General features: G+C 41.8%; 1 protein-coding gene across 12 annotated transcripts in view; it reads right to left on the minus strand.

The window, feature by feature from the left end:
- Positions 1-12,562, minus strand: part of ABI1 (abl interactor 1) — an 83,768-nt gene that overhangs the window by 1,832 nt on the left and 69,374 nt on the right. For 2 of the 12 annotated variants that reach the window (XM_009945101.2, XM_009945102.2), the window contains 5 exons: positions 11,158-11,258; positions 9,895-9,975; positions 8,031-8,207; positions 5,157-5,243; positions 763-948 (listed from right to left, as the gene is read on the minus strand). In XM_009945101.2, coding sequence (XP_009943403.2) covers positions 763-948; positions 5,157-5,243; positions 8,031-8,207; positions 9,895-9,975; positions 11,158-11,258 — 632 coding nt within the window. The remainder of the gene's footprint in view (positions 1-762; positions 949-5,156; positions 5,244-8,030; positions 8,208-9,894; positions 9,976-11,157; positions 11,259-12,562) is intronic. The other 10 variants (XM_009945104.2, XM_009945103.2, XM_009945106.2 and 7 more) reach the window with 7 other exon arrangements.

Below are 12,562 nucleotides of genomic sequence, written 5' to 3' on the forward strand. Positions count from 1 at the left end.
GATGCGGTGTGTCAGTTGTTTCCATCCCACGCGTACGTCGTGCACACAGTCCAGCTAGGAGTGAGGATGGAACAGAGCAGTTCTGCGGGCACAGGGATCACGGGTGCCCTACCCCACTTCACACACACACCAGTACCAGCCAGAGCACGAGAAAACCTGGAACACTGCTGCTGACAAAACGGTCCTTGGCAGAACAGAGACAACTCTGCAGGCAGGGAATCGGCATCTCAATTATTCATGGGAAGAGACTTTTACTATATGGGTTCATACCTAAGTACAGCTTATAGCCTGCTGATCTAGAGTCACTGGTAAGTCTCCAAGGAAGCCTCACTGCATTTTCTAGTTGAAAGTCTGCCGATCCACTCCAGCTATCCAGTCTGGCGGGATAAATAGAGCTCGGACTTTCTGGCCTTTTTGCAACACTATTTCTAAATGATTGCCCAGCAGTCCTGAGGTCGCTACAGACAGTCCAGCGGCTCAGCAAAGATGAAAGCCATCTGATTTACATCTGCTTCTCATAAGGAAGGAGGGGGTTTTTATGCACTCCAGAATGCTTGAAGGTATTTTATAATCCTTCCAAAGAAGGATTACATTTTATCACAGTAGGTGTAGCACCGTCAAACTAATAAAAGAATGGTTCAGGTTCTGACTTAGCAGGGTCAATGATTGTTTTCATCAGACCCAAGCGAAGTCCTTCATTCCCTCCGGACACCATTAATCCTATGATACTGCAGTAACACAGAGTTGCAATGCTTCTCTTACCTTTCTCTATATAGTTTTTAGGTGCCCAAGCAGGATCTCCATCTGCATAGGGATCGCTGTACTGCACAACAGCAGCCTCCTCATCCTCATAATCCACAGGGGGTGGGGGTGGAGGAGGAGGAGAGTCATCAAACAGCGGCATCTCATCGGGAGGCGGTGGGGGGGGAGGAGTCGGGCTATCAGCAACTAGAAACGTTTGGAGATTATTTTTTTTCTTAAATCAAAACAGCGTGGAGATGCAAACAAACCTGAGGCTGTGCACTGTAAGTAAACGGGTCGGGGGGCAACACACACAGCATGCACTATAACACCATGCACTGATTAGAAATAGAAGCTTTGTATTAACATCTACAACGTACAACTACATTTGTTATTAGTGGTCAAATCTATGTGTAAATGCTACTAGAGTCAAAGCACATGCTGCAGGGCATAAGCTGCACACCAGCAGACAGGAAAGCTTCCTGCTCCGACGTCCATGCGCTGAGGGGCTAGCTGCAGCGGTTAGCTATAGGAGGACTCCGAGTGGCACCCTCTGAGCCAGGCAGCAACAGGCCTCTGCACTGGACCAGCAGCTTGATTATTTTTTAACAAATCCTTTGTCTATAACAATCACTTTAATTTGTTTCTGAACATCGCTTCCTTGGATTCCTTGTGTCTCAGAGCTAGCATTAAGGGGACAAAAAGATCTGGTGTAAAAAAGGGAAGAGACTAGTATTTAAGATTTAACCAGCTAAGAGAAAGCCAAGTAATCCTTCTGCAGAAAAAAAGCTTTGCACTGCTCCTTATCTTGCAGACTAGCCTGTGTGTGTGCACATATCCAGGATTCAATTAATAAATGGAAAACTACAACAGGCAGCTGCTGCTCTTGGGGAAAAAGTGCTCAAGGAATTAAGTTTATAATCCAAAATGTCAAATCCCTGCCCTGAGAGTCTCCAGTCAGCACAATTACAAGTTGCTTTGGGAAAGGGAAAAAGAGAAAGGCATTATGGTACAAATCACTCTTAATATCAGTTCATCAAATTAGTTTTCAGTAACATTCACAGCAGCTGACAGCAAAGGAGAGAGAGCATGCTCAGATGCAAGACATCAAGTCACTTATCCTGTTCCTTCGGAACTGTGGTCCACTACACACAGACCTAGGCGTAAGCACTATGAAGCCAGAAGTTACTGAAAGGAAGCTAGTGTAACTAAACTCAACTTTGTTACACAGCAATACAGACTTGAAATTTGGGAGTCTGCACATTGAAAACACAGGCTGAAAACCACTGCTCTAGCAAGGGTTTGACTGGAAGGAGCCATCGGGCTTGGGCATGTGCTGCAGAACATGTAAGCTCCAGCACACTACACTAATTTTGAGGCGAAAGCCAAGGTGCAGGGCAAGGAAAGAACAACACTGAGTAAAGCTTTAGCTACTGCTAGTTACGATGGCACTGGAGATCAGAAATAGGGTTTCTGTTTGCTTTAATGATGCTTATGCTTGCCTGGCCACTACTCCGGGGTGACTAACTTTTGCTCCTCACCACATCCCCCTGACAAGAGACTCGAGCACAACTCCCACATCCCAGCAGAGTCAGATCAGCTGCACTGGTGCAGGGGAAGCCAAGCCTCCTGCGGCGAGGGGGCAGAAGCCAGCAGGAGCTGCTGGGGCAGAGGCTGCCTCAGCCCTGGCATCCAGCACACCCTCTCCCCTTGCAGAGCTAATGCTACTCCCGCTTCACCTGCGAGTCCAGCTCCTCTTCAACTTGACCAGCTGAGCTGTACACCCCACAGCTCTCTCCATCAGCAAGACTGGCTGCCACTGTATTTGTGATTCCTCTCCCATACAGAAGCCCATTTATATCACTTGGAGACAGATTAACAAAGTCTTTGGCCGAGTGAACGCTACGTCTTGCCCACGTTACTGAATAGCACTCACAGGCTTCATTAATCCACCACAGACACATAACACCACTGCTTATGAATAGATTGGTTTTGTGCAGTAGTTTCGGCACATCTTTCACAAAATGTATTTCTCCCCTTAATTTCCATCTGCAGCCAGGAAAAAACAAACAGTATTGAAACAACAATCCTTTGAGATCTTGAGAAATCCTTACCTTAATAAATGCAAAAAGTTGTATTTATTCAACAATGATGTTGCTTATTTGACAAGAAGAAAAGAGGGCAGGAAACGCAAGCGTGAAAGCGCCAACACATACCCTAACTAGCGCAGAAACTGCAGGCTTTATGGGAAACATTTGAAACAATTCAACTTCACATTTAAACAAGGGGAGAGAATGGAACAGAAAATTAGACAAGTGCCACCCCGTGGAAGTATCCCCCTGCCTCTTGGATTTTAACCTAGACTTTTCCTGGTTCTGAACTTAAAACCAGGCAGACTCTAGCACAGCACTACTTTTCCTAGAGGTGGCAGGGGGGAAGCATATGGAAATCCACACTAAATGAGAAAGGGTAAAAGGACCAGTACTTATACAGCTCCAAACTGAAATATCTTCTCTTGTATGTACTCATATCCCTGTTCTTTAAATGGGGACCAGCAGGCTCCTTTTGAAAGGACTGGGTGTGGGTGTGACAGTACAGCAATTTACATCCAGTCAGTTGTCCCCGGGCACTGGACACACTGGAAAACCTCTCTGAAAGAGATACCCACAGTGTGGGCACAGGGCGCAGGAAAAAAGAATAGGCGTTGCATAGTTTCTAAGCCCTCTGTCCTTCTCCTCTGAAAGAAGCCCACAGAGCAGAGGATGTTGCTTTCCAAACCCACAGATCTTCATCACAAGGAAAAGACAAGCCTACCCACGTCTCCGCAACTCCACTCCCCCATAGACTTCTTCCAGAAAACAAGGCAGAGGAAAGTCTACCACACAATGCCAAAACCCAGCAGCCTCTACAGCCAGTTTTGCTGAGCGTATGCGCAGACTGCCACACGCACCCCTGCCTCCGAAATGGGGCATCAGCAGCTCAAAGCCATACTCGTGTAACTTTCAAACCCAAGGGACTGTGTTAACAGCAAGTGAGTAACAGGAACGATTCCTAAGACCAGATTTCAAGCTTCAGCTATTTCTGCTGCAATCTCATTTACAAGTCAGCGTGCATTTTGTTGTTGCACACACGAATAAGTCTGTCCCTTTCACCTCTGCTCTCCCACGGGCTGTGTTACCTCCAGGAGGACAATACTTGGAACAATTCAGAACCAGGTGTCAATTTTCTCAAGTTTACCTGCAAATGAAGACATTCTGTAACCTTCATCCTCAGTAGGTTTACCTCTACGCTTTGAATTCTGGAAAGGACTGTCAACACAATTTTGTGGTATACTATTCTACAACAACATGATTCTTACTGTTTACCTAGCACAACACCAAAATACCTTCTTTTCGAATGAGAACCAGAGAGATGCGTCCTATCTCCAGGGGAATGCTCAGAACATGACCACATAAAAGCTCTAATAGAAAGCTGAACAGCAGCACTAGTCAGATCTAGGGGCCCCCTACGCTGGAGCTATGTAGCTACTATGTAGTAGTAGCCCCTCAGGTCCTAGCAGACTTTGCTACGGCTCCTAAACACTTTAAAAACATTTTACGCTTACTTCATGCCCCAACTACACTGCATTCATTCTGTTGTGTACAAAACTGCAATGTACTCCTACAGCAAAGATGCCCCCAGATCAGGAACACCACTTTACACCTGCACTAGCATTCGGGACAGGAACACTCACCTGAAATGAATCAAGCAGTAATGGTAAAAGCAGAGTTACCAGTACAAAACACCTTGCAGCACAGATCCATAGCCAGGGAGCATATCCCTCACAAACCTAATAAGCAGAGCTATGCCGCAAGAAGCTCAGTAGGGAAGTGTGGCTAGAGAACACAAAGAAATGGAGAATGAAAGGTTGACAAGAGGAGAAATACCTTACAAGTTCCTTTGTGATGACAGTAGATCCTAAGACTGCACATTTTCAATTGACTGTACAGCTTGAAAACTACTACAGTATTAGAGTCAATGGCTACACAGTACACATTTTGACAGTCTACATAAGCCTTTCTAATGAAAACTAATCAATTTTCCCTAGTGAAAAAGCCTCAGGCAGGATGATTCAACATGAAATTAGTATTTTTAATTAAGATACATTTCTATATTCACACCAAGCAGATGCCACATATTTCACACTGTATTTCTACAATAAATTTGCAGTTCAGCACTTAAATGGGTCAGTAATAATCATGCACATTATAAAATATTGAAGAGTGTGCCCTTCAGCTCCAATAGCATATTGACACTAGAATGCAAGATGGTATTAGCTTCTGGAAAAGGAAACAAAATAGAGTCTGACTTGCCAGCCATGCATGCTAGAAGAAAGTAGGCTCTACCCTTTAACAGCTCAGCTCGTCCAAACTTACTGTTTTCCTGCACCCTGGCCACGAAGCCTGTGAGAGGTATCTGTGGAGTCAACTGAGGCATAGGGGGAGGGGGTGGAGCAATAGAAACTGGCAGCAACACACACACACACCATATCGGGGAAAGTCACGCAGACAAAGGAAAAAAAAAAAAAGGAAACAAACAAAAGCAACCATCAGTAACGCGGACCACAAAACAAAGTATGTAAAGAACAACAAGAACACAAACATGGAAGAACCTTCTTCAAGCTTGTGTTTCCAACCAGGCTGAATTCGTGGTTAGGTAATCAAGGATCAAAAAGCAAAGCATGCCCCTGTGTTTAGCTGAACAAAAAGCCGAGCGCAGGCTGTGTGTTCAGAAGCTCACAAGGTGCATGTGTGAAGGGACTTGCTCCGCTTCACTTGGGGAGCACATAAAACTAAGCTTTTTGTCTTGCTGCCAAATAAGGATTACTCAAATTTGGTGGTTATCTTTTAAAAGTATGGTACTAGAAGTAGAGGTGATGTTTCGCAGGATTCTAGACTCCTCCCCTAAAATAACATCAAGTGCAGCAAAGCAGCACTGACACAGAGCAAAGGCAACTACTTTACACAGGAAACAACGCTGCAACATAATACTTAATATCTGTACAGAGAGCACCTCCCATGATCTTGTTCTGCTGGGGCAGGGGGCAGTGGTTTGGCTTATGATGTTCTTGTTTTACATAGAAAAAGCAAACTTGTTGCCTGTTGGTAGAAAAACCACATGGGTTTGGAGCAGAATCCAGTTTTATTTTAAATTAAGTCTTCTGTGGTTAGAGGCACTTGGTAACCTAAGAGACTGGCAAAGGCTTCAAGAGCTACAACCCGCTACACTGGTGCACAGAGCTCCCCAGGAAGGACTTGCAAGCTTGTCTTCTCTGCAGTGTGTACCTGCTCAGTGAGTAGTAAGATATGAGGCACACGGCACCAGTGCTCGGAGATGCTGGGCGGACAGCTGAGGTGTTCAGCTCTTCCCTCCACAGGACGTCTCCCCTTAAGGCAGGGGGGGAAGGAAAAAAAAATAAAAGAAAAAACCCAACAAAACATCAACTCATTTGTTTATACTATGCCCCTTCTCAGTGGAAATTCTCTTGCACTGAAGCAAGGTATTCAGCAGGGTAATCCAGTTGGAACCAAATTTGAAAGAGGTTCTGTACTTCCAAGTAAGCAACAGTTTTAAATAAAGCCATAACTAAGATTAATGTTTGATGAACAAAAATGGAGTATTTAGTTCATTACAAAACTAATAATCAAACAAACTGTATGGGAGAAATGATCAATAAAAGAGGGAGAACAAACAGCTTTCTCACAAAATTGAAGTAAACATCTAAGAAAAAACAGAGTATTTGTTAGCAAGAAAAGTAAAACCTTAAGGAAACATGGGACCTGGATTTAATGTCAAGACAGTTGCATTAAAAAATTAAAAAAAATCACCAGTTACAGAAACAGAGGAAAACAGTTTAAAGTAGAAAAACACACCCATCAAAATACTGTTTAAAAAATGCTGGCAATCAGTATTTTGAAAACACCAGAGAGGCTAGATTAAGGAACAGCATCTGCATTTGAGCAAAAAATTGCTTTGGACAAAAGTAAAATGTTCAGAAACAGCGGTGTGCACAGCATTGAAGACAACTGAACTATTTCCAGAAGTAAAGCCCTGGTTATTCAACAGAACACAACTGTTCAAACAGGAAGGAGTTTCTGTTGTTATGGTGAATTAATCTGGGGGAACGAGAGCGTGGAGGAAAAGGAAGGGCCAGCACAGATGAGAAAAGAGTGGGAAGAAAATCAGGACTGGAAAAAAGAAATAGACAGGTACTGTGTCTGCATATAAAAATGCTTTCTGATAAACACAATACTTCTAAACCACTGAGAAAACTCTTCACCTCAGCGTCTCAAATATTTTACATGCATGCTTTCCTTAAAAGTAAGTACACAACAGCAAAGACTGGTCCAAAGTGATCTTCAGCCCAAACATCAACATTTCTTTTTAACAGAAATATCACTCTGATGTTTAAAGAGCTGGCACGCTGAAGAACGCTACTAGAAAGCATTAGAGGGCTACCACTGCTGTACGTGTATCTGGTCAAAAATCTTGGAAATGGGAAGGAAGAAGTTTCCTGACAGAAGCAGCTTTCTACCAACACTCAGGCAGATCCTTATTTTGCAGATCTTTCTGCAGAGAACCTCATTTGCCCTGTTGGGTAGGTAGGCATGATGCTGCGGACTAAAACCACTAAAACGGTGGCATCCATCCCTTCCCTCATTCATCTCCACCTATACTGCTACTAGCATGGAAGCACAGAGGAGTCATCCACTAAACAGCAAGAGACTGAGCTCTTCTTTAACAGTCAAGCTTAGAACTAAGAACAAAGGAGAAACTTGGAATCAGGAAAGGATATAGAAAAGAGACACAGACAAGAAGGAACTGTGTAATAGGAAAAGTTTGTTAGATGAGCACTGTACTCTGACAGTGCTCTCTTGCCACTAGCCCAGTAGCGGAGGGACTGTACTACAATCATATTAGGTCTCCTGCAAAAAAAAATCTGGTTTTAGTTCATGTTCTCCAACCACACCTGAAATGCTAAGTATAATGTGCCTATAATTAGATAGGCAATCATCATAATTTCTTCTCATGAGTAACAGCAAACAAGTCAGAGGGGAAAACAGTATAATTGCATATGGTGCAATCACTGTACAACTTCAATATGGTTTGTCTTGTTTGTTTTTCCTTCTATTTTAGGAAATAAAGCAGTAATCTGATTGACGCTCTTCATAAATGAATTAAAATGCCATGCATGCTTTTACAATTATTTTGCTCAAAACAGTTCGTGATTTCAGAGCTCAGAAGCTTACTTGAATTTTGAGAAAAAAGAGGCCCGCCATTAACATGAGGTTGAGCAGAAAATGGGGCAGTCACAGAAGGATTCCGTCTGTATCCACCAGAAGATGCTGAAGAAGTGGTAGAGTTGTGTCGCGAGATTTGCCTGGTCATTGTGCCATACTGGGAACCAGGAGCTGAACCCGGAGCAGCTGAAAAGCATTAGCCAGAGGAACCAAGGAAAAGACTTAAGCAGAGCATTACTTGGGACAGAATGCAGAAAACAGAAAAAAGCCCAGAACATGGGAAATAGTTGATTACAGGTCTCCAATAATTTAAGGCCAGTAACAGGAGATTAACAGAAAACAAACACCCCTGTTATAAATCAATAATGAGAAAAAACACACAGGACATAAACTAACACTCATATAAAGGGCATTTGAGAAATGTTGAGAACTACTTGGAGAGACTGGATTGGACTGGAAAATTGAAACAGCTTCCAACTCCTAAGCGTATCTCAATTATTCTACATGCAATACCCTTCATTAAAAAGTACACAGAAAAAAAAAATCCACATTCTGCTTAAAGCAAATGCTTTCCATTGTGAACCAGAACTTGTCTCCAATCTAATATAAAAAGACACTCTAACAAAACAGTAAAACAAATGTCATGATCTTCAGACACTTGGCACATTTATCGATCATATTTGCTAGTTATGCTTTTATGTTGATGGAATTTGCACTAACAAATCAGAATCTCCAGTGCCAGCTGACAGAAAGACATGCCACTCATTCTTCAGGATGAACACTCATTTTTACCCTCCACATGCTTGCTGCACAAACTTCAAGGTTAATGAAACAATTTAAGTTCTCTTTTGGATTAACCTCTGACAGATAGAGAAAAGAATCACACCTTGCAAACTAATGAATCTCACACATTGAGGTCACATGGATCACTACAATTTTTAAATGCAAAAATTGTTTCGCAATAAAATGTTTTGTGCTTTCATATACATATGTACGTATCTTATACAAATATATATAAATACATACAAAAAATATATATAAATACATACAAAAATGCACAGACACACACACACACACAGTGTGTGATCAGAAGTTTGCAGTCCTGTAATGCTATTCAAAGTCACTTTTGCTTAACACTTCAGTAAGGGAAAGTGCAAAGGGTTCTGTGGGTCAAAGCCTCCAAAGCTAGTTTCGTAACACAGTCAATGAATTTTGTCATCAGCCTGTGATTGGAAAGGATGAGGTATTTTTTCTTGCCTGTTTTGAAAAGTACTACTTTTAGATCTCATCCTAACAGATATATGCAATGCTTGAAGCAATTTTTCAAGAACTGTTAGTTCACATCCTCAAGTCTCCCAGTTTGCCACCCGCCTGAAGCATTACAGAATCAAACCCAAGCCACTGTGACAGACGCTTCTGCTGTTCAGTCACCTTAGGCCCACAGGATACAATACATATATCACCCTACACATCAGCCACCGGTTTTAAGCCAGAGTGCAACTGTTGTGGCCTAGTGTTAGCTGCAAGAGTGATACAGCAGAGTAACAATATTCAAGCTGATTTTGAGTTCTGAGAGAACTTAGACTAATTGGATCTTAGCTTTATTGGGAACAGAGATTTCAAGCAACTGTCAGCCTTTGCCCTGTACCTTGTGCATTTGCCTTCAGATGCTTTAACCAGAGGAAATTAGTGGAGATTAGATTTGTTTAAAACCAACCAACCAAAAAAAAAAATCCCGGAACTGATTTTTACACTAAAATCATGTAGACCCCCACTACAGAAGAAAAAACTGCCTCACTAAGTCCATTAGGAAGGGAGGATTATTGATTATGCAGCATGACGGCAATCACTTCATCATTGACACAAGTCTCACCTATCAGACTGCCCATCGGGAGAGGTGGTGGCAGTGGCGGTGCTGCTGGAGCTCCAGGAGGAGGAGGAACAGAAATGTGTGCTAATAAAATAGTTTATATTCCCAATTAGGCCATATATTTAAAAAAAAAAAAAAAAAAAAAGTAAGAAAGCACGGGCAGATGAGAGGCTTCCCAAATAAATACAGAAATTCAACTTCGGTCCACTGATACAAACTCAGGCCCTGATCCTACACATGGTTCTGTACCTGCAGATCTTTATTCCCACTGATTTTTACAGGATGCCAGACAATAGTAAGATCTCCTGCCTATTTGTACCACTGCAGGATCAGAAACACCTGGGAAAGGAAAGCCTACATGTGCATAAGAAAGTGAAGGCTTGTCATCTGAGGAACAGAAATTTAGGAGGTGCAATAGCAAAATTACATTACACCAGAACTCCACGGTTTTCCTGTGAAAATTAGCTTTATGTGCTTACAAAATACACAGATAGTGAACAAGTGAATGAGTCGGTTTATTACCAAGATAATAATCCGACTGGCTTCTAAAAAACAAGGATACCACACATTCTCACCATTCATCATTCTTAAAGACAAGAAAATATGCTTTTGATACCGAGAGATCCTGCATGGTTCTCCTTTATGGCTGTGCAAGCTTATACACGCTCATTTTCCTGCCTCTCTCAACGATCTCCATCATAACTCAGCAATTTCAGACTGTAATGGTAGCATAAACAACACTGGTGGATAAGCCTGAATTCTCCTGCTAGCACTGTTTTTGCAGGTCATCTTCTGTATTTTACTTGAAGTAAAGACTTTTATTTAATTAAAAATGAACATGCACATACAATCATTGGCAGATGGCAAAGTCAGCAGGTTATTTCTGAAGACAACGTTCCAATCAAACACGTATATCATTGCTACTGCTTCTTCAGGGCACCCAGAAATGTCAAATTGTAGATAAACATTTAGAAATATACTTAAGCTTTAAAAGGATACACCTCCCTCCTCCTATCCCTTCCCCACCTTGATTATCTTGTAAAAACATGGACTGACAAAGGTGTTTTAACCATCTGCTATTCTACAAGTGATTGTTCTGCCAGTACTTTTGGTAAAGAATTAAAACTTTAGCACTCATAAGAGATTTCCTGACTAGGACTGTGCTTCAGGACAATTTCTACCTCATCAGATTCAGTAAAAATCTCTCTGCAAACACAAGCGACTGACATTATAGCCTTAAGTTAACATGGGAAGAGTCCCACATACCTGGTCCAATGGTTGGCGGTGAAGGTGTAGGCACGGCAATGGGAATGCCAATACTGCTGCTTCCACTATTCTCTCGACTGCCACTTCCTCCACTACTACCGCTATAAAAGAAAAACACAAATATTAGCACTGCATTTTCTACAAAGGCCTATCAACAGTCACACTTCTTGTGCGAGCTGTGCTAACCTAACTCAATTATAGACTATTGAAAAGTCCTCTATAAAATGTCTCTGTCTCTACCTACAATTCCATATAGCTAATCAAGTCTGGATGCACTACGCTCCTAATGAATGGAATTAGCTAAGCTGATAAAAATCACTATGCATAAAATGCCTAAATAAATACTTTAAAGAATAAAAAGGTAAGCAACCATACCTGTTCTAGGCAATGGAGTAACAACTCCAGGAATAGTTCAGGGGCCTTGTAATAATTTAAAGTAATAAGCTGAGGCTGGAAGAGTTCATGCCTAAATGATAAACAATTATTTAAGACTATTTATGCTGTTGGCTGAAGGAACATTTTCTATGCCCAGAACAGCAGTTTAGATTGAGAACTTTTTAACAGAGAACATCCACGATAAAACATTTGGAGTGAGGTGTGTTTTGGGGTATGGTGTGTATCATTTTCTGTATATCTAATGCTTCTTCCCGCCCATGCACACACTTTTTGTGTATGAGGAGTTTGTTTCTAAGATAGTCTGAAAGGTAACAATACAGCCAAGGAACAATTTGTCCAAGTACCATTATATGATATACAAATTAGAGGCCAGCAACAGATTTTTACAGCACATACTTCTAGTGAACTACTGGATAACATTTCTACACATGCCTTTGGAGGCCGTAACACTTCTTTTCATTAAGGGAACTGGGGGGGGGGGGGGAGGGGGGGGGGGAGAAGAAAAAAAAAAAAATCAAGATTCAGGCAGAACCTGTCGTTATTCTTATCCAAGAGCACTCTGTAGACTAAAGCCTGAATTTACATGGATTTAATGGATAATATAAAGAGAACTAAGTAGTCAAGATGTTTGGAAGCCAAAACACCACTTTAACCCATCCGTGCTAATTAAAGAGTACTCAGTGATATTATAGCTTATTTATCATTCTTGGGTAGCTACAAATCAGTGCTGTCAAGAGTCAAGCACAAAGCATTCAAAGCATTCACATATATCTTAAGAAAATCATACTGTTACAAAAAAGAAAATCAGTGGTCTGAAATGGAAGCCAGGATAATTCCTTCAAAATTAGTGTTCTGTCTGCTGAAGACCTTGATCTTGTCACCATGGTTGCGACTGAATTTCTAACTGCAGTCTACATAAAAGCAGATCTTGTGAAGGAAGAGTAGGGAGCATTCACAGTAGCCAGCTAAACAGATTAACAAGATCTTCACTGCAGCCAGATTTAGAAGT

Source organism: Opisthocomus hoazin, chromosome 4 (genome assembly GCF_030867145.1).
Source record: "Opisthocomus hoazin isolate bOpiHoa1 chromosome 4, bOpiHoa1.hap1, whole genome shotgun sequence".
Taxonomy (NCBI): domain Eukaryota; kingdom Metazoa; phylum Chordata; class Aves; order Opisthocomiformes; family Opisthocomidae; genus Opisthocomus; species Opisthocomus hoazin.